At 29.5% G+C, this 22,666-nt stretch overlaps 1 protein-coding gene across 4 annotated transcripts in view; it reads right to left on the bottom strand.

Moving 5' to 3' along the window:
• tutl (turtle) overlaps nt 1-22,666 on the bottom strand; it is a 235,531-nt gene that overhangs the window by 44,724 nt on the left and 168,141 nt on the right. For 3 of the 4 annotated variants that reach the window (XM_065500753.1, XM_065500750.1, XM_065500752.1), the window contains exons 6-8: nt 9,566-9,836; nt 8,438-9,301; nt 6,820-6,903 (exon numbers count right to left, since the gene is read on the bottom strand). In XM_065500753.1, the coding sequence (XP_065356825.1) occupies nt 6,820-6,903; nt 8,438-9,301; nt 9,566-9,836 (1,219 nt within the window). The remainder of the gene's footprint in view (nt 1-6,819; nt 6,904-8,437; nt 9,302-9,565; nt 9,837-22,666) is intronic. The other variant, XM_065500751.1, reaches the window with a different exon arrangement.

Here is a 22,666-nt window from a genome sequence, read left to right as displayed (position 1 = left end):
TGTAGTTTAAAAGCTTTAAATGATATCTTCTGTTTAAACTTGTTGGAAATGTTGGTTTAGTTCATTTGTATTAGTGTATTATAAAAAAAAAAATTATTTGTATTTGTAGTAGATATCAAAAGATATCTGAAGCTATGTTGTGCACGAAGTCTATTTTAACTTCTATCATTGATTCCGCAGTTGGGTCGATACCATATCTTAAAACAGTATCTATCAAAAATTCAAGTTCAAACACTAAAACTATTTAATAACAGAAATGGCAGTGAAAGCTCTCAAAAATTTTCAAAAATAACACTAGTTTACAAATCAAACATTTTTGTTTGCTCATGGAATGAAACTTATATTTTTGAGAAGATATAGGGACGCTAGTTAATTGACCATTTTTTGTTTCCCACCTATACGTCAAAATTTTGAGATATATGGGTTTTTATTTTTCACCTGCCCTGAATACTACTAATGCATACTATAGTGTATCGAATTGTAGTAATTAAGTATTGACATCGTTTTTGGGTACTCAAAACTCTGGCGAAGCTACTAGATACTTTCAGAGTTGTATTCTTTTGACAAATTCCCAAAAAAATTAATGGGAAAAAAATAAATACTCTTTAAAAGTACATCTTTCCTGTAGATAAACGTTAATAAATCGCTATTAAATACAAAATTCTAAAGTAAAAACTATTTTAAAATGTCTTCTAGAAAGTGTAAAATAAACTTAGACCATTTTTGTTTTATTTGCGGAAAAATTATTCAGTCAAATTGAGGTTCTCCTATAACACAAACACTGCAAAATGCTTATTTACATTAAAAAATTTCGTAAAAGCTTTAGATAAGACAAAAACCAGCAAGTGTTCCCGAGTCTTTCTGAGGCTAAAGGGATATATGTGGGTCCTCAAATAAGAAAAATTTTGGTTGATACCAAATTTGAGTGTCTATTAACCGATGTTGAAAATGCAGCATGGAATTCTTTTAAACTTGTTGTTCAAGAATTTTTGGGGAATAAGAAAAGTCAAAATTATAGAGATATTGTTGCGAATTTATTACATAATTTTGAACTGATGGGTGTAAATATATCCCTCAAAATTCACTTTTTACATTCTCACTAGCATAACCCTGTGCACTTCGCTACCCCTACCCTAGTAAAATTAAAAAAATATGAATGGAAATACGAAAATAACACATACAAAATTTTAGAATCTCTTGATATTCGAATTCACTTGATATTCGAAAATAACTAACTAAATTTTTGTGGGAGATACCACTCCACTGCTCTGATCGCACCCATTTTTAAACCTTTTATGTAAATATCAATCTTTACTTTAACTTTACTTTATAAGGGAGAGGTCATTCCTACTAAGCCGATCATGCTTAGCTAAACTTCGAACAGGGAGCAGGAATAAATTCGTTTTTAGCTAACCTCCGTAGAATGGTAATAAATTGATTGATACAGAGTTTAAATACTTATAGAATTATAGTTCTCCAGATATTCAAAATTAATTATTTACTTTGTGCCACAACCACTAATGCAATTCCGACTATTTTCAGCCAATCTGTGTAAAATAGTAAGAGAGCTATGCGGACAAAGTTTGAAGAACCTTGCAATTATTACTTTGTATGGGACGTGACTCACCTCCTTTTCCGACCCCTCTCATTTTGGGTGTTATGCCCTCTAACCTAATTCCATCAATATTCAGCTAAACTCCGCACAGTAATAAGAAATTAATTCGCTAAAAGTTTAAACACTTTTACAATTATAGTTCTACAGATATTCGAAATGAATTATATACTTTGTATAGGGTGTGCCACGCCCACTATTCCAATCCCGAACAATTTCAGCGAAATTATGCAAAATTATAAAAGAGCCATTTAGACTAAGTTTGAAGAATCTTGCAATTATATTTCACAAAATATTAAGCAATATCTATTTACTTTGTACCCGTCTCATTTTTGATTAAACTTCATGCAGTGATAAGTAATTGATTCGTATGAAGTTTGAAAACCGTCACAATTAAATTTCTGCACATATTAATATGGGAGTTAGAAAATAAAAAAAAACACCTTCAGAATATATTTTTGTGACTTTAAATTACTAAAGTCTTCTTCTTTGTTTTCTATAACAGCTCTCACTTAAATCAGAGCGAAATCAATACTGTTTAACTGTTTCTCTTATTTATTTACAACAACAAATTGGACAAACATGAATTGCTTTGTTTACTTTTTAGCTTAAGGTTCACATGTACACGTTTTTGCATATGTGTTAGTAACATCTTTAAACGCTTATAACTCCTAAAAAACTGAACCGATTTCAATGAAATATATATTCTGCACTTCTGTGAATAAATCCCTTTAAAATGGTATATTTATTGCCCAAATTGAATGTATAATGTGAGCGTATAAGGGGTCTAAAGAAATCGACTTGCCTATTAATATTATGATGTGGTTTTTTTCCCGGAAAACCTCGGACTCATAAGTGACGAACATGGAGAGCGTTTCCATCAAGATTTGAAGTTTTTCGAGAGGAATTTTTAAGGTTTTTGGGATTAGAATATGCTACGAGACTACTGTTGAAGTGTCGTGAGGGAGACAAATGAAAATAATTATAAAAAGAGCACTAAACACTTCAATTTTAATTTTTTGTGCTAATTTAATTTACATTTTTATATATTTCGTTTTTAATAAATATCTCAAAAGTTTGACGTCCAGGATTTTTTTAAATATTTTTTCCGAAGTTAGAAGACCTAAATACACAAATCCCCATATGTTTCATTTCATGAACAAAAACCTTGTAAACTAGTGTAATTCAACCGATCTAAAACTTTACAATCACAACTGGAAAATCAAGTCATTAGGACTGAATGAAGCACTTTACAAAACAAAACTGTTTCCTATTTGTAGAAACATATGTTAATCATCATTAATGTAGGATTTTCATTTAGCGTACTGTCATTAATATTCAATCTCAGACATATTTGATATGCCTGTATTTCTATTTGTTATCTGTCTTTTACATCTTGCATTCACGATATACGGAACTCAATCGTATAACATTTTAAACTTCTTTTGTCCACTTTAGGATCACAATTTATAATTTCTTATATCCACTGCAGAAATTCCCCATTTTGAAATTCCACATTCTGAACTTCTTTTGTTCACTTTACGATCACAATTTATAATTTCTTATATCCTCTGCAGAAATTCCCAATTCTGAAAATTTGAATTTTTAAGTTATATTTCTTGTTAGAAAATCCTGTTAAGACTTGGGCAATGGATTATTATTGAAATTTGTGAGTTATCTGTAATATTCCCCTATTTGAAACACCCGTAGTTAGGAGAGATATAAACTACTTAAAATTGCAATGCGACTTTTGCTACTAAAATTCTGTTTGACAATTCTAAACATCATTCAATAAACATGACTATTGATAAAATTTTCGGATGTTACAAACAAAACCTTTTGTCTTTAAAGTTTTTATAAAGATTATTGGAACAATCTTTATAAAAATATGCTCAAAGAAGTACGCAAATATTTTTGGTGAGGTTTGCGAGGGTACCCAGTCCCTGTTTTCTGAACAATTTCACTACTTTTAATATTTGAAAAAGTATGGTCAAAAGATGCCCCCAACACAAAATCCACACCAGCAGTGAATTAAAGTGGAGGCATTTGTTGGTTCTCTGAACACCACATGTGATGATTTTGAGAATTAATAATGCCATTAAACTGAATATTAAATTTAGATGATTTAGCTCAAGAAATAAAAATGTGGCCAAAAAAAAAATTATTAATAAATGTAGAAGAAATATTTTCATTCAATTTGGATTAGATTTGATTGTAAAATATTTTAATCATTTAAAGGGCTCATTCGCAGTATTATGAATTAATTTACCTCTGAATCAATTATTTTGAAATAAAACCATTTGTAAGAAGCTAAAGATTAGTTTTTTGGAAAGGTTTTATGGAATAGATTGTTAACATTTTTGATCTAATATTTTAGTGAATTAAGCTCAAACTGAATTAAATAATTCGTAGCTGTGCCTGAAGGTAGTTTATCTTAAGTTTCGTTAAGCTTAAGATATTTGCAGATAGAATCGTGAAAAGTACGCGGTTTATTGAGTTTGTTATCCATTTGGTAACATATCAGAAAAGGACGTATGGGAATAAAGATTTTCCCAATTATTCCTTATTGACCAGAAATTTTTAGAATTGAAAATAGGTAAAATCCTTCAAGCACAACTCAAGGTATAGCCCAAAATGTCAGACAACCTCCAAAAAAGGTAATATTTTTCAAAAATATTTTGCTGGTTTTTTAAATACATATATATGTACATTACAGATAATACATATCATGAAATTTTGCACATATTGTTGACTTGATAAATAAAAATTAAAGAATCAATCGTAAATCTATCGTAAATAAAATCCTATATAAGAGCGGTTTATATACAAAATTCAGCAGTTCTATGTTTGGATCTGTCCATATTTGACCATAGACCCCACATATAGTCCACTTACTAAAATTACTTAAATACGCATAAATCTTACATATATCGTTATCAGGCTTAAATTCGACATAAATATTTTTAATACATTGTAAATGACCACACCAAATTTTATGAAGATCGGTCATTAATTGGTCATAGTTCCCATAATAAGATCACTTCTGAAAATCCCGTTAACCTACAAAATTATCACACAAATATGAAGATTTTACACATATAAGTAATATGTATGGTCCTCTTCCAAAAATTACTTTAAACTTTAAAGTAATTTTTGGAAATTAATGGACTTTAAAGTCCATTATTTTCTTGTAAATATCATAATAGTTTTAAATTCGACATCAATAATTCTCAAGTACACAAAAATCTCGGATCTAATTTTATGAAAATCGGAAAATCGGTAGATATCAATGCAAAAATTTGTATGACTCTCGACTCTTAATTGATCACATTGTAGTTTATTAATATTGAAAAAAATTAGAATAAATTTCTTTCTAGTATGTATATTTTCTGACTATCGAGCCATTATTATACATAGATCCTATATGAGACATACATTACCCTCTAGCAATATGAAATTTAACATGGATATTTCGGGTGATCCGACAAAACCCATTATATTGGCGGCAAGAGCGTATCCAGGGGGTAACAAAAGGAAATTTCCCACACCAAAACGGAAAAGTTTTTATATAAAAAAGGAAAATGTAATATAAATTTTAATTTATTTAACCCACCACCCCTCAAATGGTTAACCTAAATCCGAGCCTGATTAGTCGTATGTATATAAGATTCGGCACAGTCGAATATAACACTGTATAGCTTGTTTAAATTTTATATTTCCAAGAAATATTTTTATAAATTGATCTTGATAATTTTGTTATAAAAATCTTTAATTTAAACTAAAGTTAAACTAGCATTTTAAAACTTGATGTTAGATGTTGTTAACTAAATAAATACTACATGGATGTTTTATTTCGTATTTCCTCTCATACTAGGAAATAAAAGGCCACATTACATTTATTCCATTGTACAATATAATATTATTTTCATTCATTTAAAACTAAAAAAAAATTGTAGTTAGAATTATGAAAATTTCATTTGTTTATTCACCGAAACAACATTTAAACTACAGTTAAACTATCACTTTAAAACTTGACCCTAGATGTTGTTTACTAAACAAATACTAGATGAAAGGTTTATTTTTTTTACAATTTAATACAATATTTCTTTTGTTCTTCATATTTTTTCTTCTTTACTTTTTTTATATTTTGTTTTTGGTTGGATTGACTCTAAAGGTTGTGGTATAGTGGTTAGTTTGGTTGGTTGATTGGTTAGTTGGTGGCAAGAGTGTCGGAAAGAGGTGGTGTTTGGATAAATTAACTCAGATAGTGTAAACAACAAATAAAATGAACCCAAAACAAAATCAGGTTAAAAACATAAAAACAGAAAGAGGTATTTTTTCAATTTTCTTTTTTTTTCCCATACATTTTCAAAATAAAAGACACAACAGAAGGGAACGGACTAGAACAGAACAGAACACAACCGTAGATTTAAATGCAACATTAAAACGTACATTTAACCATGTGTAAATTAAGTTTTAACACAAACATACAAATAGACAGATTTATAGATGTACATATAAGTATATATATCTATAAAGTGTAGTACATATAGAGAGACGTGAATACACCAAGGATATAACACGGCTGTTTATGTATCGTACATATTTGTAGGTCACCATATACATATGTATGTGTCTTTTTCATACATGTAAAAACACATACAAACATATAAACAAACAAAAGCAAAAAAATAAATTCCAACCAACAACCAACAGCAAAATGTTTAAAAACATTTCTCATCCTCGTGCCTCCTCTATATGTTGCTGCTGTTGTTGTTGTTTAAACAGAAGGTAAACATCATTTACTGTTTTTAATTAATTCCTACAGATACAGATAAGAAGCATGCTTCTTCGGGTATATAGGAACATGCAACAAAATAGAACAACAAAAGAAAAACAAACATAAAGTATGAAGAATACCGAGAGTGTTTTAATTTTTTTCTTTATTTTTTTTGGGTTCAAAACTGAGAAAAATTAAACAAGGTCACTTCGGAATATTCTATTTAACCTTAAATTCTCTTTGTTCTTGTCGTTTTCAACAAATAATGATTATTACTTTTATTTTTTGGTTAAAGAAAAAAAAGAGCTTTAAAAATTTGTAAAATTTTCAGACGAATACTTTCGTTTTCTAAACTCTAATTTAATTTGCTAGGGTTTTTCTTTTTAGTTTTTAATTTTTTTAAAGACAAATTCAATTCTTTTCTTACCAGCTTCATCTGGCATTAGTTGAAATACATGATCTGGCGGTTGTGTTGCAGCCTTGACATTACGTGGCGGAGCCGGAACATCTTCTATTGAATTTGAATTTTTTATTATTTGATAAATAAAAATTCAAATTTCAATTTTATATAGTTTCGTTTTTTTTTCATAGTTTTAGCGATATTTTTCGAGGTGATTTTATATGATTTTTATTTGATGGTGAACAAAGTTTGATATTCAAAAAAAAAAAAAAAGTAAAGAGATGTTTTTTTTTTTTAATACGATAAAAAAGAAAACATATAAAGGAATGTAAAGAAAGAAATAAATTGAAAAGAGAAGATACAAAAATACGTATTGATTTAGTTAATGTTAGAAGCCAATTCCATTTGTATTTGTTTTAGAAATAAATATAAGTGAGGGAAAGTTAGAGAGGAGCTCTAGTGGGGAGGTGCAGTTTTTTTGGTTTATTTATTTAGAACTATGGATATTCAAAAGTGTAGAAAGCTATAAATTTATATACAAATTAATATAGTTTATTGTAAATGAAAGCTCTTAAGCATAAGTGTTTTATTTTTTTTCTGAGGGGTTTCGTTATACTTTTGTTTTTAAAATTTAAAAAGCTTTTTTCTAAGTTTAATTTTATTGAGACATTTAAATTAATGTTAAAATATGTAAGGACCTTTTACTAGGACCTTTTGAGTTTTAAAAGAAGCTGAGCTTTTTCAGAACCAAAACAGTTTGTGGCTTTTTTAAACCATTTGAATTTCAGCAAAAGCTTTTGAAATTTTCTCATTTACAGAACAAAGTCTTGTGATAGTTTGTGTTTCAAAAGCTTTTAGTATTTTTGGTTTGAAAAGCTTATGAGTTTTAAAAGTTGTTGAGCTGTTTTGTAAAGCTTTGAATTTTAGAGCTTATTAGGAGAATTTTCAGTTCAATAAAGCTTTTGAAATTTGCTCATTTACAAGAACCTATATGTAAGGAGCTTTTACTACATTTTAAAGCTTTTTGAAATCATTGGAAGTTCAAAAAAGCTTTTGAAGTTTTTCCGTTTACCAAGAATAAGCTTGTGAGCTTTTGAATTTTAAATGATTTTATTATTTTTATTTTTAAAAGCTTTTATTATTTTGAGTTTTAATAGTTCTTGAGATATTTTCAGAGTCTCTGATCTTTTTTTAATATTTAATGTATAAAAAAGGTTGTTAGTGTTTTTAGTTTGAAAAGCTTTTAATGCTCTTAGTTTCAATAATCATTAAGTTGCTTTTAAAATTCAAAAAACTTTTAAAATTATTCTTGATTAATTTTTATAAATTCAACTTTTTTAAAATTTCCATGACAAAAATTATAGTTTTTTAACTTTGAAACTTCAGAAAATTTATTTATTTGTAATTTTAATTCAAAATCTATTATAAATTAAATATTATGCTTCTGAGCTTTTAACTTTACTTTTCTCTTCCTCCACCTATCACCACAATATCTCCTCTTTACCTTTCCCTCTTTATTTAATGATAATGGTGCATATTATAGCATTTATATAAATACATATATTTAATGTCTTTGAAAGAGAGAGATAGAGAGAAAGAGAGAAGAAAATGAACTGAACGATAAAACTAAAATCTGTTAACTTACCAAGCGTTCGCACGGTCATCACTTTACTCATCATACCATCACCGAGCACATTACGACCAACTACCTGAAATTCATAGGTAGTACCCGATGCTAAGCCATTGATCGTAACTTGTGTACTACCCGAGGGTGTAACCGATATTGTTTGCCAATCGTTAACACCAGCCTCACGATACCAAATCGTATAATCTTGTTTGTATTCCGAACCGCCACTGTAGCCCGGCAGCCATTGTAGCGTTATTGATGACTCGGTTGCTTTGCCGGTGATGTTGTAGGGTGCATGCGGTTGGGTGCCTTCGATAACTAGTTGTGTTTGGGACATTAGAGTGGCCACTTCATTAGAGACAACACACTGATAGTAGCCGAAATCTTCGCCGCGTAGATTTTCAATGGTAATATTACCCCCAGATGTTTTCACACGATTACGTTGAGTATCCGACAGGGCACCGCCATCCTGTCGTTGCCATTTAATGGTTGGTTTCTGTGTACCCTCCGCCTCGACGGCATCACAATGCATTTCCACACTATCGCCTACCTTACGCTGATACAGCGATTCAGGCTCTACGGTAAATGTGGGAGGTTTACGTACCAAAACCTCCATGGGACCCGAGGATCCCTGTGTGCCCAATGCATTGTAGGGGGTACAAGTGTAGCGTCCCTGATGATCTTCATTGACGCGCGTAAATAGCAGAGAACCATTGGCCATAACTACAATATCTTTCATTTGATAAGGTTCTAGTAGACGTTTGTCTTTGGTCCAGGTGACATATTGTAATTGAGGATTTGATTTAATATAACACTGGACAACACCGGCTAAACGGAATGGTAGATATTGTACAGTTGGTGTAAAGGTCACTTTGGCAGGATCTATTGAGAGAAATATAGAGGGAGTCAAATTTGAAGTTTGGTATAAAATAAGGATTAAAGAAGTTTTATGAGGAGTTTTTTTTTTGGTGATAAAAACGTTTAAAAAACAAATGTATAGCATTTTAAATTTAAAAAACAAGTTTACACATACGGAGACGGACTTCATTAAATTGACTTCTCTGTATATAGGGATCTAGACTATATTTTAAATATTTTTCAAAATATTTTTTTGCTAGTTTTAAATACTAGTATACATTTACTTACACTCAACATTCAAATAAGCCGATGCACTCTGGGGATCACCAATACCATTTGTTACCTCGCACAGATATTGGCCCGAATCATCGGCGCTGACTGGATTGATAATTAACGAGCCATCTTTGCGTATTGTAATGCGTGTCTCCAATGAGGCCAACTCTCTAACAGGTGACCCCTCACGAAACCATCGTACGGTGACATTTCCAGGCATAGCCTTAGCTTCACATGAGAATATCACCTTTTCGCCCTCTAGTTTAGTTGTGTTGGTGGGCGGCACCTAAAACGACACAAAACACAAACAACAAAATACAAATAAAAGAAATTAATTTTATATTTTTTTTCTTACGAAAAACAAAAAAAAAATAATTGAAAACGGATTAAAAAAGGGTTTCTAAGGAAACAAACAAACAAATAGAAAATTAAAGGAACAAAGAAAATAAGAAGGGATATTAAAAGCGTATAAAATGACTAATGAAAAATGGCGATGTTAATATAGATGACTATGATAATGGTTATGGAGTTGAGGATGAAAAAGGAGTATTTAAAATTTATTTATGTTTTGTGGGTATTTCATTTGTTTGCACATAATTAATTTGGATTTGGATATTTTAGGCGTATTAAACAATGATTTTTATATTTGAAAAACCGGGGTAGTGTTGGTGGGAGTGTTTATATATGAGGAAAGCCAAAAACTTTGAAGAATTTTACTAAGCATCACATAGCGATATGTGAGAAAGATTTCTCTTGTGTTTTTTCCAAAACACAAGAGAAATACAATCCATATGAATTTGGTTTCAACGATTCCCTAAAATGTTGGATTTTCCTCATATACACAATATCATACGTTTGGTATCCTTTTTATTTTGTCTTTGTTTACTGATTGTCTATCAGCCTTGAGGGGAAAGTAATTAAAACTGAAAACTGTTCATTTAATGTAAAATTTCTCTTTTGCTTGGTGACTGTGTGTGAGCTTTGTGTGAGAGAGTGTGACTGCTGTTAAACTTTTGTAAACTGGCAACCAATGGCCATGTAAATATACATTTGATTTTATTTAAACTATAGGCACCCACTCCAACGCAAACATATACAGACACACATCCGCACACAGCTACGCTTCCCCTCTGCCCCCATATTTCCTGTTCCTTTGGCCAACACATAAATATTCGTATTGCTTTGCCTGTATTGGTATATTACCACAAACTCGAATATTCATGCATTCATGCATGAGTGTAATAACGTTGTGTTGCATGTACATAAGTATGATCAATATTGAATTTTTATAAACTATCCATAAACGTAATTTAGTTTGGTGGTTCATTTCAGTTTTTTTTTTTTACTCTTTATGCTCGTTATAGACAAACACTTTTTCGCTTTTATTTTCGTCAATATGGAAGCAGTTTTTTTGTATTTTGTTTTTTTTAATTAAATAAAAATTTCATCAAATATTTCCACAATTTCGTTGGAAAAATATTGAACTGTTTTTAATTGAAAGTCCAAAGTAAATACTGATGAGCGCACTATGTACGATGTAAATAACAATTTGTTTTTAATTTAATGGCAATATAAGCCAAAAAAAAAAAAAAACAGGAAATACACTTGCATTCATTTATTCATTTGTATATGTATTAATACATATTAAATTTTAAGTCTGTATGTGTTTTGATAAATCTACATATGTATAGAATTTGTTAACAAAACCTTTAAATTTGTACTGAGAACTTTAGAGGGGTATTTGCTACACATGCTTAAAATTTATTTGAACACATGTCTGTATGTAGGGGTTAATTTAAAATTAATTGCAAAATAAAACCATATATTGAACACAAGGTTATATTTTGAAGAGACATTAGTGGGCGACAGAATGATAACATAAAAAATTTATTAAAAAATAACTATTAAGGAAAATAATATTGGTCATATTTTTAGCCTGTATATTTTTTATATAATAATACTTTCTTCTTTTATTTCTGTATAAATTTTGTAAAATCTGTCAATATAATCCTACTTTATCATTTACCATGGGCATTTAAATTTCGATTTGTATCAATATTTATTAGGGATCTTTACAAGTAATATTTACAATTTGGATCAAAGTGATGATTTTGACACGGAAGAAAAAGATCGCACAGGCCGGCCAAAAAAGTTTGAAGACCATGAATTGGAGGCATAACTCCATGAAGACTGTTCTCAAACTCAACAAGTGCTTGCAAAATCATTGGGAACTACACAAGCTACTCAGTTTTTGACATATTCCCCTAAACTTCATTATAACAGCATGATTGGTACTAAAATAAAATTTAATGTTCATATTTTTATACCCTACACCTCAATAGTGGGGAGGGTATTATGCGTTTGTGCAGATGTTTGTAGCGCCCAAAAATATTAGTCTAACACCCACCTTAAGGTATACTAATCGACTTAGAATCACTTTCTGAGTCGATTGAGCGATGTCCGCCCGTCCGTCTGGTCGGCTGGCTGGATGGCTGGCTATCCATGTAAACCTTCTGCGCAGAGTACAGGTCGAAATTTTGAAGATATTTCGATCAAATTTGGTACATATTATTTTTTCGGCCCATTATTTCACATAGCCCCCATACAAATGTCCTTCCGAAATTGGACTTTAACGGTCATAAATGTTTAATTTATAAATGTATCTCCACAAATTGCGCTTCAAATATGTTTTATATATACAAAATTCATGTCACCAAATATTGTTACGATCGGTCCTTAATTAGTCATAGCTCCCATATAGACCCGCTTCCGAAAATCACTTTAACCTGCATAAATCGCTTAAAAATGTTGGTATACTCACAAAATTCAACATAGTAAATTTTCATAGAGATATAAATCACACGACCCAATTTCATGGTGATCGGTCCATAATTGGTCATAGCTCCCATATAAGGGCCTCTTCCGAAAATCACTCAAAAATATTAATTATTGAAATTTTAAAAGAAAAATGTTTTTGCTCTTTTACTTAGTGTAAGGTATTATATGGTCGGGCTTGACCGACCATACTTTCTTACTTGTTGGTTATTGATTTAATTTTTCGTCAAGTGAGATTAGAGATATTGAAAAATTCAAGGAGATTGGATCAATTCAAATTTCAACATTGAATCTTTGCGTGGGAGTGTGGAGTATTTATTCGCCATCGTGTACAAGAATTTTCAATTTCAAGAAGCTCTTTACAACTTATACTGAAAATCTGTATCTTCATGCTGACAAGACTTTCCAATTTCGAGAAGTTCTTTACAGGTTATACTGAAAATCTATATCTTCATGCTGACAAAGTGCGAAGAGACTTCTTTAAATTTATTATTGAACATCATTAAGTGGATGCGGATTTTTCGAGCAAAATCTTCCTAAGCGATGAAGTACATTTTCAACTTGTTGAGTTTTACTGCTCCTGGAAAATGAGGCTGTCCAAGGAATGAGTCTTACTGGTGGTCGATGAACATTAAAATATAGTTCTCTCTGCCTAAATTGGATCATGTGAACGACATGTGAATTTGCGCTATAAAGCCCGGTGATCAGAAATAGCGGCATGGATCGTGTGATTTAATACAACTGGAAATATTTTTCAGTTGATTAGTAAAAAAACTATGTGAAAACAAAAGTAACACTCGTATTTGTGAATATTTTGTTTGAGTTTTTTTCTAGTTTCCGCTCTATGTTTCTCTATGTCTGCAACTGTATACTAGCTATCAATGACTTATGAATGTGAGGATCATAATTCCGATGCACTTATTATTTAACCAAGATTACAAAACCCTTCTTATGGCATTTGGAAGATTGTGGTAACGAAGTGGGGTATCCTGGTGAATTGCTGTGGCTCCAATGTAGGTTCTGACAATTCTGTTATTCAAATTATGAACTACACAGAGAAAGTCATCCAGTGTTAAGAAGAACTGTCTGTGTTAGATATAATCTTTGAATACCTGCGCATTGATACTAAAGCTGAATTTAGTTTATAGTTTACGGTTTCAGTTCCAGCTTTTTATATGAAATGGACCTGGCACTTTATAATGGCGATGTCCTGGGACAGGAAAATAAGTCAAAAACTCATAAATTTGGATTAATTGATGCTTTTATCAGATTGGTTTAAAATTCATTGATAAATAAATTGTAAACATTTTTTCACAATTTTACACATCGAACTCTTTTAACAAAACTGAATTAACTCAAAATTTTGTTATTTTACTTTTTTGCTAATTTGTTAATTTTCTTAGCTCCCTATTTGTAAGAGTTCGCGGTAAGTACTTGTCTCCAATGTGTAACAGTAATTACAGTGCAAATTTATCACATTACTTTGTAATTAAATTTTTTCTGGGTATATATTGTTTCTGAAAAATTAATTACTTTTTCATACAACTGGCCTTCTACTTGTTAATAACTTATTTTAGGTCACATTTAATCATTACATGTTCAACTAAGTTAATTTATTAGCTCATCAATAAATATATTGAAACCTATTTATAGAAAATAAATTCAACTTCCTTTGCATGTCACTCGAGTAACTTATCAATCAAACTACTTTTAATTCAAAGTTTTACCTTTAAGGTTGTATGTACAAAATGTATAGTGTGTATGTAAAATGCATGTCTAAGCCATTAAAAGTGTTGTACAAATGTTTCTTTTACTGTTGTTGCTGCTATAGTTGTTTAGAAATTTCATTAGATTGACGTGTGCCAACATTATTAGTTTGACACTCTAAAATACATACAAAACACACACACGTATATGTTGATTTAATGTAATGCATGTATGCATCTGCTTGTTTGTGTATGCATGTCTGTGCGAGAGTGTATTTGAGTTGTTTACAAAAGCATGTAATATTATGATGCGCAATTGCATCTAAAAAGGCAATGCATACTTTTAGGCTATATACACTTACTTTACTGTGTATTGTATAAACGAGAATTTACTATAAATTTGAGCCAGGGGAGTTAAATATTGTAACTATACAGTTGCAGAAGCACAATAAAAAGGTGTTTGGTGTTGTTGTGTACAGAGTGTCTCTGCAGTTCTAGAAGTAGTCAATATATCACTAGATAGCGAAGTAGATATGTCCGTCTGTATGTTGAAATCAATATTCAAAGGCATCCTAATAACTTTCAAACATTATTGATCACATGATTGATATCACGCAGGTCAACAGCAAAAAATGCTTGTATAAGCACTATATACGATGGTCCAAATTTTAAATTCTAATTTTTTATAAAAAAAAATTTAGTGAAATTTTGAATTTTTTTAGATGTTTCTGCACATAATTAATTATAACTCAATAAGCGTTCTTGAGTTATGATTAATTATGTGCAGAAACATCTAAAAAAATTCAAAATTTCACTAAATTTTTTTTTATAAAAAAAACTCTTAGCAGAATGATCCGATGTTATTAAAATAAATTTAGAAATATTTACATTTTTATTTACTTAGCCCTTAATCCGTTGCGTTTTAATCGGCTCAGTAGTTTCGGAGTTATAATAAGAAATTGAAACGACAAATATATTTTTTACATGAACATTTTTTTGTATTAAAAAATTCATGAAAAATCGAAAACGGCAGAGAGTGTACAGAGTTATTACTTTATCGCAAAGCCACTTGTAATAGGAACAATATGAGATATCAATCATAAAAATCGAAGGATTTTTTTAGAATTTATTCATAATTAAGTGAATTCGCTCATTTTCACAAAATTTTTGTTTTTTGTTTTATATACATAAAATTGAGTAGTTAATGTTCTTCTTTCGATTGATTGAATTTTGAAAACAATTTCTCCTTTCTATTTACAAATTTTCACATGTATATTTAATTGCAATCGGCTCAGAAGTTTCGGAGTTATAATAACAAATTGAAGCAAAAAATTTATTTTTTATGTGAAAATAGCAATTGTTTTTTGTTTTAAAAAAATCATGAAAAATCGAAAATGGCAGAAATTGTGCAGATTTATTACTTTATCGCAAAGCCACGTGTAATAGGAACAAAATAAATATATAATGTAAAAATCGATGGATTCTTTTCGAAGTTATTCACAATTAAGTGAATTCGCGTAGTTCAGAGAAAATTCAATTGATTCCTTCATACATCCCAGCTAATGCAGAGTGAAGTCAATTGTATTAAGTGTCTCTAGACCCTTTAAGTATAAGTAGAAGTCCATCAATGGTGACTTTGTTGTTTTACTTACGCCAAGTAATTTAGAATCGATAACCCTAAGACAAAAGTTTGTTACTAGCATTATTTAAAGTTTCTTTATTTTTAAATTATTACAATAATAATATTTATTAACTTGAAGAATAAAGAAATGTATAAACTTGTATTCAGGGACCAAAATAATAATTACTCTTGAAATGTCTAAGCCATCACAAGAAAATACCGGAGAGTCAAGTCAAGCATAATATTTTGATCGTTTTCAACTATATTTTCATAAAATAACATGCTTTTTTAATTCTTGATTTTTTTTTTTTTTCAGAAATATTTGTTACTTATTGATTTTTATTGTCAGAAATAATTGATATTTTCTGATATTTATTTCTGCCAGACTTTGATTATTTTTTGTCAGGAATATTTGTCAGACTCTGATTTTTTTTGTTGTGTCAGAAATAATTGTTATTTTCGTTTTAAATTTTTTTTTGTCAAAAATATTGGTCAGACTTTGATTTTTTTTTTGTCAGAAAATCACAGTCTGACAAAAACATAACAAATATTTCTGATAAAAAAAATTAAAATCAAAGTCTGACAAAAAAAAATAAAAATCGGAGTCTAACAAATATTTCTGAAAAATAAAAATCAAAGTCGGACAAAAAATAATAAAAATCAAAAAATAACAATTATTTATGAGAAGAAAAATAGAAATCAGAAAATAACAATTATGTTGTGATTTTTGTTATAAATGTCATAATTGTTAAGGTCCCTGCTTGTATTTGCAATCTATTTAATATTAGTTATTTGACTGGCCTTATGAAACTAGTGATGTAACTCCTTCTATGTAACCGGTATGTGAATCCAAAGTGCTGACTACATTTAATCAGCTATAAGGCAGTATCATTGTAATCTACGTAGAGTCAATTGACCCCCTGCATAGGGCAAGCATATAAATAAATTATAGCTAAAATCACTAGTTGTGGACAGTCACACAGAACTGCTGGGATGTTACACGTTTTGTTGTTGTTGCTATTGCTGTTGTATAGGTATTTGATATATTGCAACCAATACATGCACAAATATGTATAATTTAAACTCATTTTGTTGTAATAATTTTTTCTCTCTACATTTTTTTTTGTTGAAATAATGTAACAATAATTTTGTTGTAGTTGGCATGCATGAATGTGTTTTCACAAAGTCTGGTTTATGTTATATGTAAGACAGTGTGTGTGTGTGTTTGTACATTGAATGACATGACATTTTCAAAAAGCAAATCCTGTACTCGACAAGCTGTCATTCAAATGTCAAATATTAAATGACTGCTCTCATACAACAACAACAATAATAACAACTGCAAATACAACACATGCATAACTGAATTTATACACTACTCTCTCCTCCACAACTGCAAATATCATATACTCACTCACTCCTCCTCCCTACACCCAATCTGTGGCACATTATTGTCAACATGGGAGTAGAGTGCTTGCAGCAGAAACCGAATACTATTTCCAAATAATAATATGTAGTAAAAAAAAAGAAACTGTGGCCATTTTATTTTTATTTAATCTATTCTTTTTGTTGCTTGCCTTACACCACATATTTTCTGCTCGGTAAGAAGTGAATTTTGATATCACAGTAAAACTATAACAAAATTTAAACTTTTTTTCTGTTTAAATTTATATCTCTCATTGAATCTTTGTTTATGTTTTTCTTTATCTGTGTTTTATGCTGAATAATTTGCAAATATGGTTGAATTCATTTTTAATCTTTTTTATTCATGTTGATAATGTTCAATGGCAATATATTTCAGTGTTTTCAAAAACATGCATTCATATTAAACAAACCAATATGTACAAAAATACAAAAATGTCATTCATATGCACGAACATACATACATATTTTTTTAAATACCAAAAAACACAATCATATTTTATGTTCAAATATTTTAATATGTATGCAAATATTGTCATAAATATATCTAAAAAATACTTGCATGTTTGTGTATATAAACTTAAATATGATTTATAATAAATTGTGATAATATCTTTGCTTGTACGTTTCTTTTTTTTCATACAAAAAATAAAAAAAAAAAAAATATTGTGGTTTTTGGGGGAGTAAACATAATTCTATGAAATTTTACCATACATCACAGATAATGTTTCGAAATGTATGCTATTTCCATTATTTATATAAAAATGTATGCAATTTAAATATGTTTATATTTTGCATAAATTCTTATTGTAAAAAAATATAAAAATTTGATAAAAAACTGCCAAATTAATGATGAATTTCCTTTAAATTTTTGTTCATGTTAAGATGAGGTCTGGGTTTATGTAAGATACAAAAAGGAAATTTATTTTTAATTAAAATATTTATACTGAATTAAGTATAAAAATGCATGATAAATATCTAACAACATAACATAACTAAGTGAGATTAAGGTAAAGTAGGGTTAGGTGGAAATAAACTACAGTATTTTTTAAGACGTTTATTCAGAAATTTAAAAACATAACTCAAAGAATTACAATAATTGCTGAAAATATTATGTTGAAAATATACTTGACTCTGAGGGTTCATCTAATTTTTAGTAGGTTAAACATTTTATTGGATTTTAACTATTTGCTATAAATTAGAAAGACTGGATTAACTCCTAGTCCTTTTATTGTTTATTTCTCTCAGCTATCCTAAACAACAGAACTGAATGATGATTTTAAAAGATAATTTTGAAATCTACACCAATCATACCATATCTATTTAATTTGTATACCCGTAACAGAGTAACAAGATACCCTTGTAACTCAGAAGTGACAGAGTGAAAGGAGTGCGAATTTATCTTATTAATAATATTATTGAACTGTTTATATATATAAGTAAGCTGCTACAAATTATTTGCTGAAAGTTAACATTCACTAACATTCCCATATAAGAATAGGATTTAATCTAGTTATTTTTCCTTTCTCAGATATCCTAAATAAGTGATAGTTTAAAATTGAACAGAATTGAATGATGATATTAAAAGAGTATTGTCTGTGTCATACGAAAATGTGAATTTCATGTCAAACTATTTTGATGAATTGTTAAGGATAACACTGAAAATGAAATTAGGGTTTGTTCAGAATGTTAATATAGTTCTAAATGTAGAAATAGATACACTGATAAATTCTCTTTAATTTTTGAATGATCAAAGAGTCAATAAGGAATTGAAAATTAATAAAAAGTGAATAATTTTATACTTCAACACAAGTTTTATAGTTTGCTCTGATGATGGATGGACCAATTGAACTATTCCGAATATATGTATATGTATTGCAAATACCAAAACTTCACACAAAAGCAACAACCACATACTGATCTTCAAGTTGAGCAGAAAAACGTGATTTATCAAATATATTTGGTATTGAAAATGAACATTATAGGTCCACGATTTCACCTAACACCCATACAAATGTCCTGAATACCGTTTGAGCACTAATTAATATGTTGACTATGAGGAAATCCTGATAAAATATTGCACAAATTGGTTCTAAGTACTTTGAAATTATACTGTATGGAGGAAAATCGGAAAATATTTGACCCTTGTCCCCATATAAGTACCCCTCATCAAATGACTTGAGCATTCATAATTTTCATATAAGTGTTAATATCGTGATATATTTGGACATAGACAAGTAAGAGAGCTATATTTGGCTGTGCCGAATCTTATATAGTCTTCACCAAATTAAATTTTAAAATACAAATTTTAAATATTTTTAGATAAACAGAATTTATTTTTTTTTTAATTTTTTTTTCGAAATTGTTTTCTTTTTAATTTTTTCCAATTTTTTTTTAAATCTTAAAAAAAAAATTTATGACAAAAAAAATTAATTGGTAAAAAAAATTCGGGTTAAAAAATATTTTTCCCGATTTCGACCCATTGTAGGTTCAAAATACTATAGCCTTATATACATCCTTGCAATAAAAATGAAAATATTTATCATTAGATATCCATATTGTCTATATAAATGACTTAGTAATCCAGATATAGATAAAAACAATTAAGAAAGTATTGTGTCGACCAAGCCCGAGCATATCTCCCCCATATACCCTAAACTAAGTAAAAGACCAAAACCATTTTTCATTTAAATAATTTATATTTCTGAGTGATTTTTGGGTCGTATGGGAGCTATGACCAATTATGGACCGATCACCATGAAATTAGGACGTGTGATTTATGTATATATGATAAAATATCTTGAATTTTGTGTATATACTAACATTTTTAAGAGATTTATGCACGTTAAAGTGATTTTCGGAAGCGGGTCTATATGGGAGCTATGACTAATTATGGACCGATCGTAACAAAATTTGGTGACATGAATTTTGTATATCATGAATTCCATGTCACGCACTGTTACAGCGTGCGAATAATTGCAACTGATTTTGTTAAGAAAATATTTTTTTTAATGCAGATTTGTCATTTTTATTATTCACTTTCCAAAATGTGAAAAGGATTTATTAATCGGTTTTCTAGTTTAATATCAGTTTCACTCAAAAATTTCTGCGAAATTACTTCAGATAGAATTTTCATATTTTTTTACAGCTATAAGTAGCTATCCTAGATTATATAAATAATTATGTTATCTGGAAAAAATATATTTATATTAATATTTTTAACTTTTAACATCGTCACGCATATGTTGCATTTGTCATGCACAATTACACCGTACTTTTATAATACATACTTTGTTGTTTCGAACATCCTAAAAAATAAAATGCAATACAAAACAAGTAAGAAAGTATGGTCGGTCAAGCCCGACCCTACCCTACAATAAGTAAATGACCTAAATAATTTTTCTTTTAAAATTTCAATCATTTATTTTCGTGAATGATTATCGGGAGCGGTCCTTATATGGAGCTATGACTAATTATGGACCGATCATCATTAAATTAGGTCGTGTTATTTACGTCTATATGAAAGTTATTCCTGTTGAATGTTATGTGTATTCCAACATTTTTAGGAGATTTATGCTCGTTAAAGTGATTATCGGAAGCGGTCCTTATATGGAAGCTATGACCGATCATCATTAAATTAGGTCGTGTTATTTACGTCTATATGAAAGTTATTCCTGTTGAATTTTATGTGTATTCCAATATTTTTAAGAGATTTATGCTCGTTGAAGTGATTTTCGGAAGCGGGCCTTATATGGGAGCTATGACTAACTATGGACCGATCATCATAAAAGTTGGTGACATGATTTTTGTATATATGAAACTTATTTGGAGCGAAATTTGTGTAGATACCTATATGAATTAAACATTTATGACCGATAAAGTCCAATTAAGAGAGGACATTTGTATGGGGGCTAGGTGAAATAATAGACCGATTTCAGCCAGTTTAAATAGACTTCGTCCTTAGGTCGAACAAATTGTTTGTACCAAATTTTATCAAAATATCTTCAAAATTGGAATTGACTTGAGTCATATTTTGTGTCCAGACACAACAAGTTGTATGTATTGAAGAAAAAAAAGTGTAACATGTGCGAAACGCGTGAATTTTTTTTAATGGATATATAATATCAAAATGTTTTAAATCGGGTTTACCATCTCAAAACCCACACATAATACGATTTTCCGGGAAAGAAATTCTAATATCAGAGACTGGATTGAAACATATATCAATTAAACTTCATTTATCTTGGAATTTCGTTGATATTTATTCCTATGTATTATATATAAATATAAGCAATTTATAAACAAACTTTTAGGAAAAAGTTTTTTTTTACTTTCGGTAATAACGAGCGCATGCACTTACTGCAAATTATGCTAAAAAAAACTGCAAAACATTAGCCCGACTTACTCACCCACAAAAGTAACGGAAAACGAAGGAAAAAAGCAGTTATTTTTAAAAATTCAACTTTGTAAATGATGTTGTAAATCTACAGATTATATTTAACATAATTTCTCCTCTCTTTACAATTTGATTTTTTACCTATACGGATGACTTTTCTGTGGAATTCGAGATATATAAAACTTATTTGGAGCGGAATTTGTGGAGATATATATATAAATTAAACATTTATGACCGATAAAGTCCAATTTCTGAAGGAATTTCACCTAGCCCACATTTTCTAATTTGATCGAAATATCTTCAAAATTGCGACCTGTACTCTGCGCGCAAGGTTTATATGAACAGCCAGCCAGACGGACATCGTTTAATCGACTAAGAAAGTGATTCTAAGTCGATCGGTATACTTTAAGGTGGGAGTTAGACTAATATGTTTGGGCGTTACAAACATCTGCACAAACGCATAATACCCTTCCCACTATGGTGTGTAGTGTATAAATAGGCCAAAAATCGAGTTTGTCTAGGTATTTTTATATCTCATCTGTTTGTTGATGTTCTCAATTTTAAATAGCAACAGAGCCGGGAGAATTCCCGATATATTGATGTATCAATCAAATTTGATACATCATTTTCATTTTGATTTCGACATACAGACGGAGATGGCTTTATAGACTTCGCTATCTATAACGATCCAGAATATATATACTTTTTGGGGGCGCAAATGAAAAATTTACAAACGGAATGACAAACTTATATATAACCTTGCCACTCATGGTGAAAGGTATAACAAGTTCTATATGAACTTAAATTTTCTACCAACTTTTGTGAGAATCGGTCCATAATTGACCCTACATTGGGGTTCAATGTGTGTGTACTCACATATTGATGTGGGTATACAAGATTTTCTCAATCTCTTGTTATTTTTGATCGTGACGATATACTGACAGTTCTCAAATAAACAAAAATGTTAATTGGAAGTATATCGTTACGAAAAACGATAACCATATGTTGAGAAAATTTTTGTTACTTGTTGAATTTAAATTAATCAAAATAAAACATTAGTTTCAATTATTCTTGTTTCTTCGCATTGACCATGTGTACGTATGATTAATATGTAATAATAATAACATGTATACGCT

Source organism: Calliphora vicina, chromosome 2 (genome assembly GCF_958450345.1).
Source record: "Calliphora vicina chromosome 2, idCalVici1.1, whole genome shotgun sequence".
In the NCBI taxonomy this organism is placed as follows: Eukaryota; Metazoa; Arthropoda; class Insecta; order Diptera; family Calliphoridae; genus Calliphora; species Calliphora vicina.
Note: the sequence above shows the minus strand (reverse complement) of the source record. Positions and strands in the feature narration are given on the sequence as shown.